General features: G+C 41.8%; 1 protein-coding gene across 1 annotated transcript; it reads left to right on the top strand.

Moving 5' to 3' along the window:
• Positions 1 to 1,666: 1,666 nt before the first annotated feature.
• On the top strand, positions 1,667 to 21,441 carry LOC306935719 (cytochrome P450 3A30-like). The gene is made up of 13 exons (XM_079518898.1): positions 1,667 to 1,785; positions 6,019 to 6,112; positions 6,216 to 6,268; positions 7,034 to 7,130; positions 8,325 to 8,438; positions 10,860 to 10,948; positions 12,728 to 12,876; positions 13,651 to 13,778; positions 16,984 to 17,062; positions 18,118 to 18,278; positions 18,423 to 18,649; positions 18,969 to 19,131; positions 20,702 to 21,441. Exons 1-13 carry the CDS (start codon positions 1,715 to 1,717, stop codon positions 20,789 to 20,791), a joined length of 1,515 nt encoding a protein of 504 aa, XP_079375024.1. The 5' UTR covers positions 1,667 to 1,714; the 3' UTR covers positions 20,792 to 21,441.
• The last annotated feature ends 1,445 nt before the right edge of the window (positions 21,442 to 22,886 follow it).

Genomic DNA, 22,886 nt, shown 5'->3' with positions numbered 1-22,886 from the left:
TTGCACTTGTCCTAATGTTGTAACTGCACTCTGCTGTCCACCTCACCAAATTCCTAAAATGTTTACATGTCATGGCAATAAAGGCTTCAGATTCAGATTCAGATATGACAGGGGCCCCATGAGAGAAGACTTTTACGGCTCTAGCAGTGATTCTCAACCCGTTAAATTTCAAGGACCCCCACTTTGACATACGGAAACCCCATTTAATGGCATTTCTATCTCTGAGACCCCGATTTATATTGTAAAATCAATGTTAATTTTAACTCTGAGAGGGTCCATTTGGTTCCATTTGTACACTCTCAGAGTTACAGACCCATAAGGGTCCATTTGGTTCCAAACTATCATTTAGCTGGGGACCCCCTGGAACTCCCTCAAGGACCCCTGGGGGTCCCCGGACCCCACTTTGGGAACCACTGCTATAGAGACCTAGGGCAGTATTATGCGTGTCTTAAGTACTAGGTCTTATTACTTAACTTAAGACCTGGAGGCGTGGTCAATGCTGTTTGGCCACTCAGAATAGCCAAATGGCATTGATCACGCCTCCAGGTCTTAAAGGAGCATTCAGTGATTTGGAAAAAAAACCCGGTCCACCCGGTAACAAGATGTGCACATGCACACGCTCTACAGTGGGGGAAGTACAACAGACCAACAGCACGTGCACCAATGCCCGCCCCACTCGATCATGATTGGAGGAAGGCCCCTCTCATCCTGATTGGATGAAGGCTTTGCCACCCAAAGCCCAAACCGAAACTAGGGTTTTTTGACCCCAGGGGCTCACTGGGGACAGGGAGGAACTCCTTATATGGTCAGCACACTTTATAGTAGGGAGGATTATCCAAAAAAGAAAAAATAAGTGATATTTGAATTAAGTGAAATCACTGAATATACCTTTAAGTTAAGTAATAAGACCTGGTACTTAAGACACGCATAATACTGCCCCTACTCTCAGTGAAATCAGTGTTCCCCTTGGTTCTCAAAGTGGGGTCCGGGGACCCCCAGGGGTCCTTGAGGGGGTTCAAGTAGAATTAGTTAACATAGCATCGATAATCTTGAAAGCAACACAATATTTTTTTTTAGATGGGGTCTGTTTGGGGTACTTGACATGAACATGTTTGAGGACCACTGAACACAATATAAGAATGGAAAAAAAGTTTGAAAGTATATCTGAGCGTCGACCCTTGATACGAGTTGGTTACTGTAGTGAAGAGTTGGTTTATTGCAGTGACGAGTTGGTTTATTGCAGTGACATTTGTGCACACAACACAACACAACACACACAGACATGTTGTGTCATGTCTGAAATAGCCCAACATTATTTTCATATGGCTATTTGCAGGGTTAAACAGCTTAATTTAGGTAGTTATAGAAATAATGTGCCTCTGCACTGACATAATAATAAATACAAAATAAATACAAAATAACTTCATAGTAGCAGTATGCAGTATAGGTTATAGACTGCGATAACAAACAATGCAGTAGTGGTTATCTCAAACACATCTTTGTGTGTAAGTACACACCAGTGTGTGCACTGTGTGGGAAGCAACAAGCAGAGTCACGTGAAGCTCAGTCACGTGATGCTTCCATATTTGGGCACGTGGGGGCCGGCCCAGTATTGTTGCAGTGATTTGAGGCAGAGAGGGACAGGTCTCCTATAGCAGTTGTTGTTCAACTCTGCAGGGCTCAGGAGAGGAGAGAATCAGATCAGGACAACATCATGTGGTTCGTCCCAGACTTCTCCATCGAGACCTGGACTCTCATAGCCATCGCCTTCTCTCTCTTCATGCTGTGAGTGTTATTGGCACAATTATCAAGCTTGCTTTTATACCAAAACCAAAGTTGAAGCTGTCAAAATATTGCAGTTTGGATATGGAGTAATAGCCTATGGCTGTTTTGATTTTGATTTGAATTAATTTTGTATGTAACGCTTATCTACATGTTCAAGAGTTGTTCAAGTTCACTTAGGCTATTTTTTATTTATTTGTTTTTTAACCAATAAAACCAGTGGTGGAAAATAACTATTACATTTACTCAAGTACTGTACTTAAGTACAATTTTGAGGTACTTTTACTTTACAGGATTATTTGAAATGACCAATACTTTTACTTCTAGTCCACTACATTTCACAGACAAATATTGTACTTTTACACCGCTACGATTATTTGAAAACTTTAGTTACTTTGTGGATTTTGTTTAATGTTACAAAACATGCATTACGAGGACCCCCTCTAAAACGAGATGATGCATCTCAAGGGGCTATCCTTTAAATAAATGTCAATAATAATTAACCACTTCAGCCCTATATGCATTTCGGGCCATTTGAAAATAGCAGATCCACAAGCTCACAGTGTGTCGCGACGCGACACACTGTGAGCTTGTAGATCGGCTACTTTCAAAGGATTTATTTTTAATACATTTGAATACAAGTGAAATGGGAAAATACCAATTAATACTTTTGTAGGCCTATATAGTATATATATTTTCCTCTAGACTTTTACTTGATAATTTATTTCATATTGCAGTATTGATACTTTTACTTAAGTAAAACATTTGAGTACTTTTTTTCCACCACTGAAAAAAAAAAAAAAAGAAAAAACACTGAACAGTTGAACTTGTCTGTTATGTAAGACTACAAGTTTCTGACCTGTGAGAGAGATCTCCCGTTCACCACATGTTAACCCTTTCTCCACTTAAGGTGGAGCTAGTGGATCCAGCATTGTTTCCACACACGCATGCATACATGGTGGTTATGTAACAACACAAATAACACAGCTTTTAAGGGTTAGACATGGCAGGTGTAATGGGTAAAATAATTAACTAATAGCTATCACAATGAAACTTCTCAAGTTGATTACTTGCATTGAGACTAAGCAATGTTTGTATTACACATTTTCTGAAATGATATGTTTACATTTGCAAATTAGGCATTATATGCAATAATTTGCATATGCATTTCGGCAATAAATCTGAAAATGGGATAAAGCCAGGTTCAAAAGTATTGTTTCTTTATTTGACATATTAGAGACAAAACAAATTACAGCAGGGATTTTAGATATATCTTCTTATCACTCCATAAATCAGAAAATAAACGTGCCGACAGAGCTTTGTCGCTCTATATGTAAAGTGTCCTGAGACAACAACTGATTTGACACTTTAATAAAAATGTAATTGTAGGAAAAAGCTTTCGCACACCTATAAATCAGGCGTATGCAACTATGCACAGGTGCGTAGGCCAGTGGACATCAATGAAAGGAATGAAAATACACTGCTCGGTACATGAGTTTTTTCTTTTAACCCATTTAGACCTGAGGACGCATCTGTGTCATATTATAGCTTTTAATGAGGCATCATGGACCTTCTTCAGGCATCAATGCATCATGCCTGAAGAAGGTCCGGAGGGACCGAAACGTTGCCTTATTAAAAGAAAACAACTCATGTACCGATTAGCCAATAATCTACAGAATGTTCTCAAAACTAATAAGGCTAAATAATAACAGAAATAATAGTCAGAAAATACAAAACACAGTGAAATGGCTTCCATACATTCTGAGGCACCCCTGGACATGCGTCAAGGCACCCACTTTGAGAAGCCCTCACTCACCTAAAGTATACTAGAAAGGCCTGTCGACAGCTGTGTTGTTTTTGGCAGCAAATTTTGATTTTAGTTTTAGTCATTGTCTCTTGAATAGTTTTCATTTAGTTTTAGTCACATTTTAGTCTCCCGGAATGTTTTAGTGTTGGTCTAGTTTTAGTCGACTAAATATCATAACATTTTAGTAGACTACATCTACAGTTGATTTAGTCGACTAAAATGTATTTTGGCGGGCCTTGATGCCGTCGTAATGACTGATTTTACACTTGCTGAAAATAGCCACAAGCTCACAACGCGTCGCAGCGCGACGCGTTGTGAGCTTGTAGATCAGCTATTTTCATGCAACCAATAGTGTAAAATGACTTATACAGGATCTCTTGTCCACTAGTCCCTTTCTAACATTTTAGTCTAGTTTTTATTTGTTGACGAAATTGTCAGTATATGTAGTCTTAGTTTTAGTCATCATAGCTTAGTTTTTATTTAGTTTCCATTTAGTTATCGTCAGTGAAAAAAGGTAGTCAACGAACATTTTTTGTCTTAGTTTTAGTCGACAGGTGTTTGGCCTTCTGCACAGTGTTGTTCAGTCTCACATGGACTTGAGACAACGATAACACTATCTCAGTAATAATTATGGCAGTGCCATTATGATAGCTGTAAAATGCACATATGCTGATATAAGAGTGTAAACGATACTAAACATCTAACGTATATACCCATGTTATATTCCTGGTCCCGACTCCCTCCTATAAGCTGGTTGGTACCTTATGCAACACAATCATTTCCACCACTGGGGGGGGGGGGGGGGGGAATGAACCAGATTTCTGGGTGCACGCATGTTGAATGTTGATGTTTCATGTCCGTGGACATTGTAATTCATTTATTACAAGGCCACATGATGTTGTACGGTGTCATTTACTGCCCTAAACAAACATTAAAGTCTGCTGGGGTAGCCGTCTGGGCACCGTGGCTGGTAATCCAGTCTGGCAGTGACTACTGTATACCTATCCCTCTATAAAATAAAATAAAGGCGAAAGCCACAAAAAATAATAATAAACAAATTGGGAAAGCCATGCATTGGAGGGGTTATGGCGCCCCTCAAAACTAAAGCCATGCATTGGCTTTAGTGGCTTTTGAGGGGCGCCATAACCCCTCCAATGCATGGCTTTAGTTTTGAGGGGCGCCATAACCCCTCCAATGCATGGCTTTAGTTTTGAGGGGCGCCATAACCCCTCCAATGCATGGCTTTAGTTTTGAGGGGCGCCATAACCCCTCCAATTCATGGCTTTAGTTTTGAGGGGCGCCATAACCCCTCCAATGCATGGCTTTCCCAATTTGTTTTATTATTATTTTTTGTGGCTTTCGCCTTTATTTTATTTTATAGAGGGATAGGTATACAGTAGTCACTGCCAGACTGGATTACCAGCCACGGTGCCCAGACGGCTACCCCAGCAGACTTTAATGTTTGTTTAGGGCAGTAAATGACACCGTACAACATCATGTGGCCTTGTAATAAATGAATTACAATGTCCACGGACATGAAACATCAACATTCAACATGCGTGCACCCAGAAATCTGGTTCATCCCCCCCCCCCAATCGGAGGGGTGAATAGAGAGTTAGCCAATGCGCCCCTCAAAACTAAAGCCATGAATTGGAGGGGTTATGGCGCCCCTCAAAACTAAAGCCATGCATTGGAGGGGTTATGGCGCCCCTCAAAACTAAAGCCATGCATTGGAGGGGCTGTGGCGCCCCTCAAAACTAAAGCCATGCATTGGAGGGGTTATGGCGCTCCTCAAAACTAAAGCCATGCATTGGCTAACTCTCTATTCACCCCTCCGATTGGCCAGAGATTGGGAACTCTTCCCAAGGCATTTGTGCGCTTTGCCCTCGTCTGATTGGACAGTATACGGTGACATCATAACATCATACCCAACTCAACTCTTCTAATTGAGCAATATTCCTGTAGAGATAGGCAACTACACTCTGCAGGATTGCATCTTTCTATTTATTTTTGAGTGGTGCAACCACTCCCTTACGGAGCTATGTGTGTGTGTGGGTGGGTGGGTGGCTGGGTGCGTCTGAGCATGAATACAGCATGGTTGTTTTTCACCACCTGTGCGCAACCTAACACACACAAAAACACACACGCACATATTAACTGTATATATGGTGATTTCGGGTGTGCCAGTATAGTACAGTGACAGTACAGTACAGTACAGTAGAGGGTACAGTAGAGGGAGCCCCACATGGTAACTCTGTCATTTCTCAACCGTTTCGGATGCAGGGCGGCTCGCCAGAATCGGACCGGCACCCTGGATGCGTTCCTGTGGGTCAGGATCTCCCCCCCTGGGGACCCCCACACGGAGTTGCACCACTCACTTCACACGGGTGTGATTATATTGCATAATTGTCTCTCGTTATTATCATCAGGTATGGATATGCACCTTATGGGTTCTTCAAGAACACCGGCATTAAAGGACCAAAGCCATGGCCGTTCATTGGGACCTTCTTGGAGTACAGAATTGTGAGTCGCCTGCGGCTGATATGTTTATGATTATTATTATTACATGACAATTTCAGATGTTTTTTCTGAAACTTAAAAACACTCCTCTGGTTTAATTTGTTAGGGTGTCCATAACTTTGACATGCAGTGTTTCCAGAAGTATGGTAAGCTGTGGACGTAAGTTGGAGTGAATGTGTCATTCTAATATTTTGCAAAAACAAAATTACCGGCATGCTTATGAAAGACAAACATAATGTTAATAATGCTAATGTAACCAAATGGACCTGCTTTTACGGGTCCATTCGGTTACATTTGTATAAAATCTCAAGAGTTAATTAACATTGGGTCATATTATCAAATCATCCTTCCTGAGGAGAATCGATATGAAATAGCCATAGCTTTTAATATATCGTTGCTGTCGGGAGGAAACCTCATAACTCCATTTTTGAGGTTTTGGATTTTTTTCAGTGCTATTGAACACCCTTTACTATTATATGTGTTTCGTTTCGAAAATATTGAACCAATGGAAAGTAGTAAAAAGTGCTTTGGACAAAACCTCTTAACTCCATTGGACCCTCAAAATGTCTGCTAAAGCAACTAACTCCACCACCTCTCCCCCTCTCATGGAAGTAATTGACAATATATAAAGTTAACACCAACTTTGATGAGGCTGTATTACTTTGTTTTAAGGTTTTCTGATTTCCTGAAAAATGAACATTTTGGAGTTAAGAGGTTTCCTCCCGACAGCAGAGATATACAAGGATAGCATGTACAAGAATAAGAACAACTTCATATAAATGCTAGTGCTGCACACTTCTTGCTCAAATGTGAATCTAGATTTTGCTCCACAAGAATTGAGATCACGATTCTCACACAAAATGTAATTTGGTCATCCCTGCACCTTTCAGTCATGAAGCTGATTTTCAAATTGTGTCGGTGCAGGTTCTTCGATGGCCGCCAGCCGATGATGGGCGTGATGGACACGGCCATGATCAAAGCCATCCTGGTGAAGGAGTTTTCCGTTTTCACCAACAGACGGGTAAGGACACTTACAGTACTTCACTAAACAGTATGTAGGACACTACACAGTAGGTCACTAAACAGTATGTAAGGACACTTACAGTACTTCACTAAACAGTATGTAGGACACTACACAGTAGGTCACTAAACAGTATGTAAGGACACTTACAGTACTTCACTAAACAGTATGTAGGACACTACACAGTAGGTCACCAAACAGTATGTAAGGACACTACACAGTAGGTCACTAAACAGTATGTAAGGACACTACACAGTAGGTCACTAAACAGTATGTAAGGACACTACACAGTAGGTCACTAAACAGTATGTAAGGACACTACACAGTAGGTCACTAAACAGACAGTAAGGACACTACACAGTAGGTCACTAAACAGACAGGTAAGGACACTACACAGTAGGTCACTAAACAGACAGTAAGGACACTACACAGTAGGTCACTAAACAGACAGTAAGGACACTACACAGTAGGTCACTAAACAGTATGTAAGGACACTACACAGTATAGGTCACTAAACAGTATGTAGGACACTACACAGTAGGTCACTAAACAGTATGTAGAACACTACACAGTAGGTCACTAAACAGTATGTAAGGACACTACACAGTAGGTCACTAAACAGTATGTAGGACACTACACAGTAGGTCACTAAACAGACAGTAAGGACACTACACAGTAGGTCACTAAACAGACAGTAAGGACACTACACAGTAGGTCACTAAACAGACAGGTAAGGACACTACACAGTAGGTCACTAAACAGACAGTAAGGACACTACACAGTAGGTCACTAAACAGACAGTAAGGACACTACACAGTAGGTCACTAAACAGACAGTAAGGACACTACACAGTAGGTCACTAAACAGACAGTAAGGACACTACACAGTAGGTGTTATAACATTAGTTTGTTGATGACTTTTGATGCAGCAATGCTCTTCTCTCTCTCTCTCTCTCTCTAGAGAGACAGAGAGAGAGAGTCTAGAGTCTAGATGTATACTGTACATACAGTACCACTAATGCCTTTCTTTGCTTGTGTTAAGGTTTGAGTGTATAAGGTATGTTCCTCATCCGTGCATGTGTGTGTGTGTGTGTGTGTGTGTGTGTGTGTGTGTGTGTGTGTGTGTGTGTGTGTGTGTGTGTGTGTGTGTGTGTGTGTGTGTGTGTGTGTGTGTGTGTGTGTGTGTGTGTGTCAGGACCTTGGGCTGAACGGCCCTCTGGCTGACGCGGTCTCAGTCGTGGAAGACGAGGCATGGAAGAGGATCCGCAGTGTGCTCTCACCATCCTTCACCAGCGGACGACTGAAAGAGGTAGAACGAAAAGAAAAGGCCAATATTATTTTAGATCCATCTTTTATTAGAACTCGCTCCGAGCAGGAACATGACGGTATACCTACCGTATGCGTCACATAAACTTTATGAAGGCTTTATCTGATAAAGGTTTCCCAGACAAGCACGTGAGGTCATTCAACCTATGGGAACACATTCAATGTGTTCCCAGAGGTTGGAGGCTAATCTTTCCGGTGATACAATGGCCACCAACGTAATCAAAAAAGTCAACCAAAGAACAAGATTCCTTTACAGGATCTCCTCACTGGTCAACAAAAACACCTTGAAGACCTTAACAGGAGCCCTCGTACAAGGTTTATTTGACTATGCATGCACCTCCTGGTACCACAGCACCTCAAAGGCCCTTAAAACTAGGCTCCAGACTTCCCAAAACAAACTGGTCAGGCTCCTACTTGGCCTCACCCCCCGAACCCACCTCACCCCTGCCCACTTTGACAGGCTGGAATGGCTTAGGGTCGACGACAGAGTACAGCATCTTGCAATGGGTCTGGTGACGGTCCACAAGATTCAATACACCACCAAGATACCCTTGTACCTGTCTAGATACTTCCTTAATGTTAACGAAGTCCACATCCATAACACCAGAGGAAGTGCAACGAACCATGTACAACCCAGATTCGGCACAAACAAGGGACTAAATTATTTTCGCTCCAATGCCACCAAAATGTGGAACGCCCTACCAACAGTCATTAAGACAGGCGAATCCCTTGACTCCTTCAAAACCGCTCTCAAAGGGCACCTACGGACGGCTGCAATTCGAAACTGGCCTCCGTAAAATCTGAATCCCCCCCACCGCCCACCCCCTTTTTCCCCTTACTGTATATGTTTCTTTTCCCTTTTTACCTCCTTTATGATGAATTCCTGTTCTGTTCTTTGGCTATATATAGAAGTGTCTATTTGTACGTCTCTAAATGTTTTGATGAATTGAACAAGGTGGACCCTCTTGTAAACAAGTGTAATGCTTAATTGGGTTGTCCACTCACAGTTAACAGTCTTTGTATTGAGTTTGTGCTTGAAATGTACTGTAATTCTGCAAACTGTTAATACATATTTCAATCAATCAATCAATTAAATGACAATTCAGTTATTTGTAATGATGTGTAATCGTGACAAATAAATGTTGTTTGTCACGATTGCACATAATTACAAACAATTGCGATTAAGATCACGCTGCTCCATTCCAACAACAATTCTTCTCACCTCTATCTTTGTACAGATCTATAAGATCACGAGGCACCATTCCAACATCATGTATGTCTCCTCTCCTTGTACAGATGTATAAGATCATGCAAGGCTCCATTCCAACAACATGTAATGTCTCCTCTCCTTGTACAGATGTATAAGATCATGCAAGGCTCCATTCCAACAACATGTAATGTCTCCTCTCCTTGTACAGATGTATAAGATCATGCAAGGCTCCATTCCAACAACATTTAATGTCTCCTCTCCTTGTACAGATGTATAAGATCATGCAAGGCTCCATTCCAACAACATTTAATGCAGGGGTGGGCAACTGGTGGCCCGGGGGCCACATGCGGCCCCCACCTTCACTTAATGCAGGCCCTCAGGTTAATGTCAGAATTCTGATATAATATTGGTTTCAGCTGATTACAATTCCACAACATGCAAACATGACCCACTTTAATTACTTCAGTCTAAATTAGTAGCTCAATGCTTCAACACAAGTATAATTAAAGGCATTTGAAATGACATAAAAATGTTAATTTTCAGGATTCTGATTAAAAAATAGCAAAAGTTCAAGATTTCAATTCGAATGTAGCAAAAATAGCCGATCTACAAGCTCAAAACGCATCGCGCTGCGACGCGTTTTGAGCTTGTAGATCGGCTATTGTTGCGACGACAGTAATATATGGCCCTAGGGAGTGAGTGTTGAAATATAGTGGCCCTCTCCATCGTCAAAGTTGCCCACCGCTGCTTTAATGTCTCTTCTCCTTGTACAGATGTATAAGATCATGCAAGGCTCCATTCCAACAACATTTAATGTCTCTTCTCCTTGTACAGATGTATAAGATCATGCAAGGCTCCATTCCAACAACATTTAATGTCTCTTCTCCTTGTACAGATGTATAAGATCATGCAGGTCCATTCCACCAACATTAAATGTCTCTTCTCCTTGTACAGATGTATAAGATCATGCAGGTCCATTCCAACAACATTTAATGTGTCCTCTCCTTGTACAGATGTATAAGATCATGCAGGTCCATTCCAACAACATTTAATGTGTCTTCTCCTTGTACAGATGTATAAGATCATGCGAGGCTCCATTCCACCAACATTTAATGTGTCTTCTCCTTGTACAGATGTATAAGATCATGCGAGGCTCCATTCCAACAACATGTAATGTCTCCTCTCCTTGTACAGATGTATAAGATCATGCAGGGCCATTCCACCAACATGATCAAGGACCTTCACAGGAGAGCAGAGGCCCGAGAGGCCATAGTAGTTAAAGAGTGAGTGCAAAGAGCCGCGATGATTACTTATTTTATCCCATTTTAGGCCTGACGTCGAAATAAATAAAAAGTCTTCTGAAAGAATATATATTCAAAGATTTGTGCCACATTTTCACGGTTTTTCAAAAATAGCAGATCTACAAGCTCATAGCGCGCCACCGAGTGGCGCGCTATGAGCTTGTAGATCTGCTATTTTTCAATAGCTAAAGTATAACATCATGCTTAGTTAAAACACCAAAACGGGTTCCCGTCCAGAATGGGTTAATCATAGTCTAATCTAAAGTATATCAATTACAAAAGTTTTAACTGAGTCATCTTAACGACACAATACAAGAAAAAAATCTAATTCCAATTGGTATAACTTCTATTGTACTTAGGCTATTCTTAATTGGCTGATATTTTCATGGAAATAAATCTAAACCATTTTTTTAATTGGTGATGGTGGCGGGGGTATAAATTAATAGAAGTGACATATATCATAAGTATAACTAGAACTGCACTCTGTCGAGTGCCTACTTGCTTGTTGCACACAAGTAGGCCATAAATGGCCTACTAGTGCGCAAGCAGAGCGTGCAAGTACTGTAGACCGCTACAAACTTTCAAATCTCAGCCTATCTGTGAAAGAACGATTGCAATATTGAATTATTAGGTTTAGCTATTTGCTACGTGCCTTTCTTTTGGAGGAGAAAAAGTAGTATTTTTAAGTATGGTAATGATTACTTATGCATGTTATGGCAGTGGTGTCAGATTACATACATGTATACATAGGGGCATTACCTTTAGTCCACCCGACACTGAAACATGTCATCGTTACGTCACCATCGATAACCAATTATACCCTGGCATTGGTACATATATTCATCACGTCATATGCTCATATGTCTATATATGTGTATATGTCTATATGTATGTATATGTAATTTCTGTGATTAGTGGTATAATGTGGTTACTCGGGTGGTTTGATGCGTATGTCCCTGACACTGAAACATATCATCATTATGTCACCATCGTAAACCAATTATACCCTGGCATTGGTACATCATTTTCATCACGTCATGGGACATCCGCGGAAAACATACCTGCACGGTCTGCTTCCGTATGTCCGGGGCCAGCATATGACGTCATATCATATGCATTCTAAGGGACATTGGTACATATCTTCATCACGTCATGGGACATATGCTTCGTAGCATGACGGAAAACATACCTGCACGTTCAGCTTCGTGCCAGCATATGACGTCATAACATATGCTGGCCCCGGACATGCGCATCGTAGCACCTGACTGATAACATTACTTGCACGCTCTGCTTGCGCAAGTAATTAATAAGATATATTGTGATGATAATAGCACTTTTTGGTCATTTTGAAATAATTACAATTTGGGGAAGTATGAAATAAGGCTAAATTGATTAAAACCAGGAAAGGATTATGCTATATTATGATATCCAAAATATCCAAAATATCCAAATATCCAATAGGATATCTAATCTCATAGTCTCGCGTAGCCGTACAATTCGGATTAACTGTTATTATAAATGTGCATAAAATTTGCAAAAAAGAAAATATATTTTTTTTACATAATTTCCTCTTATAAGTCCTAGTAGTAAAAAGTAGTAGTAAGGTTGAAATCTGTTTTTTGCAAGTAGAAATTAATCCGGGTTTTACAGGGATAAGGAAGCTGCCATTTCCGTTCACGAAAATATATTTTAAATAGCTTTACATTTAGGTATATCTAAATCCATTTCTGCTGAGCAGCACTGTATTTTATTTATTTACAGCGTGTTTGGACCGTACAGCATGGACACGGTCACCAGCACAGCGTTCAGTGTGGACATCGACTCCATCAACAACCCGTCCGATCCGTTCGTCAGCAACATCAAGAAGATGGTCACGTTCAACTTCCTAAACCCGCTGCTCGTGCTCGTCGGTACGTGTGTGTGTGTGTGTGTGTGTGTGCGTGTGTGCGTGTGTGTGTGTGTGTGTACGTGTGTGTGCGTGCGTACGTGCGTGCGTGCGTGTGTGCGTGCGTGCGTGCGTGCGTGCGAGTGTGTGTGCGTGCGTGTGCGTGAAACCTGCATGATCTCTTACATCTGTACAAGGAGAGGAGACATTAAATGTTGTTGGAATGGAAACAAGTGCCATGGCTTTTGGCCAAACGAGGTATGAGTTATGTCTGTTCAAAGGTTTCATTTTCAAACAATTGCTATAGCGCCCCCCTTTGGCCAATTGGAGTAAGACTGGTTACAGTGCTATTTGGCATGAACCTCAACCATACTGTAGTTTCATAAACTACAGTGACACTGCATGTACTGTATGTAATAGGGTCAGGAGAAGAATTTTCATAAAACTGCAATTTTTATTGGCTCATAAATCCTTCATTTTTTGAAATAAATCATAAATGTACTCCTAGTTTTGTGTCCGTATAGGTTCAAAGTTCATAGACATTTTGTGCATTTTGATCAAAGATCCCGAGTTCAGTTCAGTTGTAGTGAAGTAAAAAGCATGATATTGTCCTCTGGGTAGAAGGAAAAGTATTGGAATTTGAAATAGTTGAATATTTAAATACTCAAGTAAAGTAACAAAAGAAAAATGACTAAATTGTACTTAAGTTACTTTACACCAGTGTTCTTAACCAGCATTGTCTGTGATATTGTTTCTGCTAAGAACTGAACTTACATTATTTCTTTTCATTCCAATTCAGTTCTGTTTCCGTTCCTGGGAAAGATCTTAGACAAGCTGGAGGTGTCCTTCTTCCCTGCTGAGGTCTCCAAATTCTTCTACTCCTTCCTGGCGAAGGTCAAATCTGAACGGAGCATAAACGACCGCAATGTAAGTGTCACATTTAGTTTTGACACTTATTTGAAGATGTTTTAAGGTGCAGTAAGTTATGCCTGAAGGAGGGGAAAGGAACTGGTTTGAATAACGTGTTCCTTGTGCACGCGCTACGTCCTATACCGGAGAAACTCCCTCCCTGTCAGGTGATGAGAAGCGGCCTGCTGACTCCTCATGCATTGAAGGAAGCATGAGCTCAGATTCAGGGCTCTCCCCAGGTTGACAGAGGGAGAGTAGACGGCTAGGATTACAGCTTAGGTAGGCAAATGGCACCGGGTTAAAAATGGGCTACAAAACTGTCGGATAAAAGTTATAGAGTGAAAAACACTCTAAAATAAGGATTATATCAGAATAGCGCTTTAACTGTTTTGCTTAGAGGTAACTTTTGCAACCAGATCTTATTTGAATGCTGTTTGGGGCACAAGAAACACTTTCCTGGAGTTTTGATGTGTGTAATGTGTGTTTTTAGATATTTTAGTTATGGTGTCCATGTTCATGACCAAAAACCTGTCATGACAATGTGGTCTCACTTTCCTTCCTGGACTACAAAGTCACACCTCCATGCAAGCCTCCTCCCTCTCCACAAGGAGGGGAAGTGCACTAAAGCATTATGGGCATTGTAGGAATTCAGAAATCCAGTCAAACCCTCTAGTCAAACACACAGACTTAATCATTTTTCTTGCCATAGGGTGCAAATTTCAAATTATGCTACTGTTATCTACTACAAATACTATTAACATTGAGTGACTGCAGTGTATTCCAGTGGTGAAATGTGTCCCTTTAACCAAAAATCGTATCAGTGTGACCCACTCTGTGTATCAGACCCACTCTATTCCCTAACTGTGTTGTATCAGTGTGACCAACTCTAGTCCCTAACTGTGTTGTATCAGTGTGACCAACTCTAGTCCCTAACTGTGATGTATCAGTGTGACCAACTCTAGTCCCTAACTGTGTTGTATCAGTGTGACCAACTCTAGTCCCTAACTGTGATGTATCAGACTGACCCACTCTATTCCCTAACTGTGTCGTATCAGTGTGACCCACTCTATTCCCTAACTGTGTTGTATCAGTGTGACCAACTCTAGTCCCTAACTGTGTTGTATCAGTGTGACCCACTCTAGTCCCTAACTGTGTTGTATCAGTGTGACCAACTCTAATCCCTAACTGTGTTGTATCAGTGTGACCAACTCTATTCCCTAACTGTGTTGTATCAGTGTGACCAACTCTAGTCCCTAACTGTGTTGTATCAGTGTGACCAACTCTATTCCCTAACTGTGTTGTATCAGTGTGACCCACTCTAGTCCCTAACTGTGTTGTATCAGTGTGACCCACTCTAGTCCCTAACTGTGTTGTATCAGTGTGACCCACTCTAGTCCCTAACTGTGTTGTATCAGTGTGACCCACTCTATTCCCTAACTGTGTTGTATCAGTGTGACCCACTCTAGTCCCTAACTGTGTCGTATCAGTGTGACCCACTCTAGTCCCTAACTGTGTTGTATCAGTGTGACCCACTCTAGTCCCTAACTGTGTTGTATCAGTGTGACCCACTATAGTCCCTAACTGTGTTGTATCAGTGTGACCCACTCTAGTCCCTAACTGTGTTGTATCAGTGTGACCCACTCTAGTCCCTAACTGTGTTGTATCAGTGTGACCCACTCTAGTCCCTAACTGTGTCGTATCAGTGTGACCCACTCTAGTCCCTAACTGTGTTGTATCAGTGTGACCCACTATAGTCCCTAACTGTGTTGTATCAGTGTGACCCACTATAGTCCCTAACTGTGTTGTATCAGACTGACCCACTCTAGTCCCTAACTGTGTTGTATCAGACTGACCAACTCTAGTCCCTAACTGTGTTGTATCAGTGTGACCCACTATAGTCCCTAACTGTGTTGTATCAGTGTGACCAACTCTAATCCCTAACTGTGTTGTATCAGTGTGACCAACTCTATTCCCTAACTGTGTTGTATCAGTGTGACCAACTCTAGTCCCTAACTGTGTTGTATCAGTGTGACCCACTCTAGTCCCTAACTGTGTCGTATCAGTGTGACCCACTCTAGTCCCTAACTGTGTCGTATCAGTGTGACCAACTCTAGTCCCTAACTGTGTTGTATCAGTGTGACCCACTATAGTCCCTAACTGTGTTGTATCAGACTGACCCACTCTAGTCCCTAACTGTGTTGTATCAGTGTGACCAACTCTAGTCCCTAACTGTGTTGTATCAGTGTGACCCACTCTAGTCCCTAACTGTGTTGTATCAGTGTGACCAACTCTAGTCCCTAACTGTGTTGTATCAGTGTGACCCACTCTAGTCCCTAACTGTGTTGTATCAGTGTGACCCACTCTAGTCCCTAACTGTGTTGTATCAGACTGACCCACTCTAGTCCCTAACTGTGTTGTATCAGTGTGACCCACTCTAGTCCCTAACTGTGTTGTATCAGTGTGACCCACTCTAGTCCCTAACTGTGTTGTATCAGTGTGACCCACTCTAGTCCCTAACTGTGTTGTATCAGACTGACCCACTCTAGTCCCTAACTGTGTTGTATCAGTGTGACCAACTCTAGTCCCTAACTGTGTTGTATCAGTGTGACCCACTCTAGTCCCTAACTGTGTTGTATCAGTGTGACCCACTCTAGTCCCTAACTGTGTTGTATCAGTGTGACCCACTCTAGTCCCTAACTGTGTTGTATCAGTGTGACCCACTCTAGTCCCTAACTGTGTTGTATCAGTGTGACCCAATCTAGTCCCTAACTGTGTCGTATCAGTGTGACCCACTCTAGTCCCTAACTGTGTTGTATCAGTGTGACCCACTCTAGTCCCTAACTGTGATGTATCAGACTGACCCACTCTAGTCCCTAACTGTGTTGTATCAGTGTGACCCACTCTAGTCCCTAACTGTGTTGTATCAGTGTGACCCAATCTAGTCCCTAACTGTGTTGTATCAGTGTGACCCACTCTAGTCCCTAACTGTGTTGTATCAGTGTGACCCACTCTAGTCCCTAACTGTGATGTATCAGACTGACCCACTCTAGTCCCTAACTGTGATGTATCAGACTGACCCACTCTAGTCCCTAACTGTGTTGTATCAGTGTGAACCAAACTAGTCCCTAACTGTGTCGTATCAGTGTGACCCAATCTAGTCCCTAACTGTGTTGTATCAGTGTGACCCACTCTAGTACCTAACTGTGGTAATTCAACCCGGCAGAACCGAGTGGACTTTATGCAGCTGATGGTCGACGCTCAGGTTTCTGAGACCGGCAACCATGACAAGGGGATCCAGAAAGGTAGGAAACCACGCGAAGAAAATAGAGATCTATACGATACAGTTTAACAGTGATACGATACGCATCACGGCATATGGTTGACGATACGAACGATACATGGACGTATTGGTTCATACATGGTGATACGATACGGTTCAATGATTTATAATCGATACAGTATAACAAAAAATATATATATAAACAAATGTGTGTCAAACATGTGGATAGATGCGCAGGTTTTGGAAGGGAAATGTGTTATTTCGGCTATAAATAAGTAAACGCAGTGATTCTCTGGCTTCTCATTATATTTGAACACATCATTTATGGACAAACCCAGAAACCCGTACCAACTGTAGCAATGAAACGGAAAAGTCATTAAACCTCTCTTTCCTTCTTTTGTCTTACAATTGCTAAATACAACGCACAGGTACTTCGTATCGATCCAAACTATTATTGCATTGAGAAATGACGATACGATACGATACAAAGTCAAACGGTACGATATGTTGCCATTTGCATGTCGATGCAGTTGTATCTTGTATCTCAGTTGTAAATTAGAATCGATGGCGTCACTGCATCGTTACAGCCCCAGAAGAACATGAATACCATCAGTGTGCCGATAGTTAACTTTGCCACAGTGAGATATGAGATCTCGTAATGGTTGATGCATGTGGTCTGTAGTGTTGTAGTACTAGAGTCCTTGACTCGTCTCGAGTCCGGTCTCGTCTCGCCTTTACTTTGACTTGGACTTGACTCTGTCTCGGACCAAGGGACTCAAGTCTACTCGAGTGAAGTCACTACAATGCAATTAAATAAATGTATTATACCCATATTAAGAGGAGCTCATTCACATTAACATCATAGGAGCGCTAGTCTGGTGCTTATAGACAGCTAGCTATCTTGTGAAGTAACGGAGTGTAGTTGACGCGCATGCCTGCACTCGTACTTTTCTGTACCTATCAAATCAGGACAAAAGAAAACAAATCTGGTCTTGGTCTTGCCCCCCCCCGACTTGGACTCTCTTTATGTGGACTCGACTACAACAATAGTGGTTTGTGCGTCTGTCTGTGTGCCAGGGCTGACGGATCACGAGATTCTGTCCCAGGCCATGATCTTCATCTTCGCCGGCTACGAGACCAGCAGCAGTACGCTCTGCTTCCTAGCGCACAACCTGGCCATCAACCCTGAGGTCCAGAAAGCCTTACAGGACGAGGTGGACCAAGCCTTCCCACAGAAGGTATGAATGAATGAATGAATGAATGAATGAATGCATGAATGAATGAATGAACCAGGTGTTTTTCTTGCTTACTGTAAATCGCTCTGGATTAAAATTGTAATTATTGTAAATTGAGTGCTCTGTTTCATCTCCATCCACCACCAGGCCAAGCCTACGTACGAAGGCCTGCATCAGATGGAGTATCTGGACATGGTCCTGAACGAGTCCCAGAGGCTCTACCCCATCGCCAACCGCCTGGAGAGGATCGCCAAGAGCTCCGTGGAGATCAACGGCGTCACCATCCCCAAAGGAACCTGCATCGCTGTGCCCGTGTACGCCCTGCACCGCGACCCGTCCCTCTGGCCCGAGCCCGAAGCCTTCAAACCCGAAAGGTAAGTTACGCCCTGCACCGCGACCCCTCCCTGTGGGAGGAACCCGAGGCCTTCAAACCCGAAGGGTACAGACCCCTCCCTCTGGGCCGAGCCTTAAGCCTTCAAACCCGAAAGGTAAGTTACGCCCTGCACCGCGACCCCTCCCTGCAGGAGGAACCCGAGGCCTTCAATCCCGAAAGGTATGGTGTTGAACGAAAACCCAAACGAAAATACAACCGGCGCTTGAACACATTTGGCTGTTGGTTAGAGCAGTGGTTCCCCAAACCTTTTAGCGCAAGACCCAAAATAAATTAGACGTTTGTATATCCTATACTTCCAGGTTCAGCAAGGAGAACAAGGACCAGATTGACCCGTACGCCTACCTTCCGTTCGGCGCCGGGCCCAGGAACTGCATCGGCATGAGGTTCGCCGTCATGTCCATGAAGCTGGCCGTGGTGGAACTGCTCCAGAACTTCACCATCGTCACCTGCAAGGAGACCGTGGTGAGAAGACATTCTAGTACTAATACACATGGCTGAGGGAAGTAGGGGTGCTGGGGGGGCTGTAGCACCCCCTCCCCCCAGGCACAGCCCCCCCTCGAACAGGAGAGAAAGAAAAAAGAAAAGAGATTTAAATATGCTGTATCACAGTATTGGCACCTTATCCTGGTTAATTGCCTGTGTCAGTTCGTTCATATATAACTTGCGTGTGGAGAGGGAAAGTAAAGGCCATGTTTGCGCGTGGAAATGCGCGAAAATGCGCGTGCACGATGCGCATGCACGCGCATTTTTGCGGCGCGCGCTATGCGCGCGCACCCCCAGGTACACGTTCAGCCCCTGCTAGTGTAAAGTACTTCCCGCGGGCCTGCTAATACACACTAACATCCACAGTAATCAGTTTAACAAGGAGACCGTGCTGAGAAGACATTCTACTACTAATACACACTAACATACACAGTAATCAGTTTAACAAGGAGACTGTGGTGAGAAGACTTTCTACTACTAATACACACTAACATCCACAGTAATCAATTTAACAAGGAGACCGTGCTGAGAAGACATTCTACTAATACACGGTACCATCCAGAGGGTCAATTTAACCACAGGGGGACAATATTATTTGAATATTTATTTAGCGACACAGCAGCAAAAATATATACACACTTTTGACCTTGAGGTCATTATGAAATATAGTTTGATAATAGACTGCACGGTGGAAAGGTGTATCGGCCTATATATATTGTTTGCTGTAAATATCTTCAAAAGTGAGTTGCGAGCCTCCACTTTATTTTCTGAGAAGACTTTCTTCTACACAGTAAACTCACAGTGTGAATTTAACCTGGACTGTGGGTCATCAATACCCGTGGCAAAGACTTTGGTCTTTTCCGTGAGACATTTTAGATTTTATTTTTTCACACACCATTATATTGTTATTAATTTGTTTTGGTTTTTTTTGTAATTAGTGGAGGAGTTAAGACCCCACTGAGCAATAGCCGGGCTATTAGACGTGCGTCTAAAAATGTGAGAACAGATACAAATTAAAGTTTTTTAGACGATATCCTTAGATTAGACGTTGATTAGCGGTTGTTTAAACGTCTATATATAGACGGTCTATAGACGTTTAAACAACCGCTAATCAACGTCTAATCTAAGAATAGACGTCTAGACGTTTTTTATCGCATTTAGACAGCCCTTTAGACGAATATTAGACGTCTATAAGACAAAAAAGAAATGCTCAGTGGGACACTTAACTTCAAGTCATGCTACAGAGGTATGGATGTACATTAGGGTCATAAGAAAAGGGTACATTTTGAAATATTCAAGTTTTTCAAAATGGCCACCGACAATTAACCACTTTTACACCAGACCCCATATCTTTGCTTCTGTTAGAGCTATAATAATAATATTGGTGTCAAAGTATTCCTTTTTATAGGGTCAAGGAATCCAATTAAATAGATTTCAAGATTTCATATGGGCCTCATGGCTCTGCAAGGCTTACTACTATTTAACTCTTACATTAAAAAGTATAGATCTATACATTTGGATGATCTGTGATTGTTATGTGTTTGTCCAGATTCCCATGGAGCTAGGAGTGGACGGCTTCACCACACCAAAAGACCCCATCAAGCTCAAGTTGATCCCAAGAGCAGACGTGGCTGCTTAACCTGCTAAATGCTAAATATATGATCAGTGGTGCATGGGAACTTCTGGGAAGTAACTAATTATACGCTTACTTATAAGTACAATTTTGAGATAGTTTTACAATACTTTTACTTCTACTCCGCTACTGTACATCTGTACATGATGATCCAAATATTGTACTTTTACTCCACTACATTTATTTGAAAACTTTAGTTACTTGTTACTTTGTTGAGTTGGATTCTTATCACAACACATTACATTAAACACTTCAGCCCTATATACATTTTGGCCATTTGAAAATAGCCGATCTATTTTCAAAAGACAATTTTACATTTTAAAACTTTTAAATTCTGCACGGAGTACTTTTGATATTCTAAGTAAAATTTTAAGCAAATACTTTTGTACTTTTACTCAAGAAAGTATGATGAATTCCGGACTTTTACTTGTAACAGAGCATATTTCTATATTGCAGTATTGATTCTTAAGTGAAGACATTTAGTACTTATTCCACCACTGCACTTACTTCAATATATCTCACTTTTGTCGAGCGCCATTTTGTTGAAAGGTATGCGAGGTATGAATACTCGCTTCAACTGTACTGATCAAGCCTGCCCTTTCCACAGTTTAATCACATGTCATTATTTTGAGCAGTTATGTAAGCTTTAACCATTCTTATTGTATATAATAAAGCGATTATATTATAGAGTGATTATTACGTTGACCACCTGGTAATAATAGACATATTTGAATTATGGAATAACGCACTTTGGAATGTATCAGTCAAGTCAAATTAGGCCTACTGGATTAAAAACACTTTAGAAACACGTACACTAGAAATAGAGTACAAAGAGTTTTGCTTCATCGCTGTTACATGGGCTGTGTGTGTGTGTGTGTGTGTGTGTGTGTGTGTGTGTGTGTGTGTGTGTGTGTGTGTGTGTGTGTGTGTGTGTGTGTGTGTGTGTGTGTGTGTGTGTGTGTGTGTGTGTGTGTGCGCGCGCTCGTACGTGCGTGCGTGCATGTGTGTGCGTGTGTGTGTGTGTATACAGAGAGCGAGTTTATCCAGGATATCAGGACTTTATACTGCCTTCTCTGTGCAGAGTTCAACAATGACTGCTTTAGAGATGAAAGCACAGAATGAAAGATAACACCTGCTACCATATACTGCATTCCAACAACAACACCAGTCAGTGTAATATAACCATTAGCTCATATATAGTAGCTGTCACACAGAACCAGTCCAGAGCACACATTCTAAAACAGTGGTTCTCAAACCTTTTCATGTCAAGGACCCCCAAATTGACACTAATTAGAAAATATATGCAAAGGACACCCATAAGATACGATGTTTACGGCTCTGAATTATGTCACGGTCCCCCATTTCTAACTCTGAGAGTGTACAAATGGATCCATTTGGTTACAGACCCATAAGGGTCTGTTTGGTTCCTAACTATCATTTAGCTGGGGACCCCCTGGAACTCCCTTAAGGACTCTATACACTCTAAACAGGTTTTCACTGCCAGCCCGGCCTCTCTCTTCTCTTCTTGTCTTTCTACTTCACTGAATAGATGGCCTCCTTTCAAATGTTTGGACATATTGTTTCAGGAGGAAGCAAGCACTCCCACTAGCTATCTAATCTCACGCCCCATCTCTGCACACACACACACACACCCACTACATAAACAAGCTCCACCTCTATGTTCGTAAATGATACGGTTTCATGTCCCTACTCAATTAAATGTGCAATTCAAAGGAGCCTTTATAGGCATGAGAGAATACGTTGAATTGCCAAAGCAAGTGTCAAAATATATTAAAAAACAGTTGAAAATACAGCATTTTGTAAACTCTACTCAGCATTGTGAAAGTCTGATATCTAGTGGAACGCTGTTGCATTGAAATATTACAGAGGTTTTCCATCCTTTTCATATCAAGGTCCATTATTTATTCGGCATTATATGAGCCACGGACCACCGTTTGATGACATTTAGCCTTGCAGACCCAAAACTAAACAATAGCCTATGATGTTATCATTGGATACATATTTGTCCACATTTCCAAGCTGTATTGATGTTGGTACCATTAGGTGAGATAACTAGCCCCTTTTTTGGACGACGGCCGTC

This window comes from Electrona antarctica (assembly GCF_951216825.1).
Source record: "Electrona antarctica genome assembly, chromosome: 2".
Taxonomy (NCBI): domain Eukaryota; kingdom Metazoa; phylum Chordata; class Actinopteri; order Myctophiformes; family Myctophidae; genus Electrona; species Electrona antarctica.
Note: the sequence above shows the minus strand (reverse complement) of the source record. Positions and strands in the feature narration are given on the sequence as shown.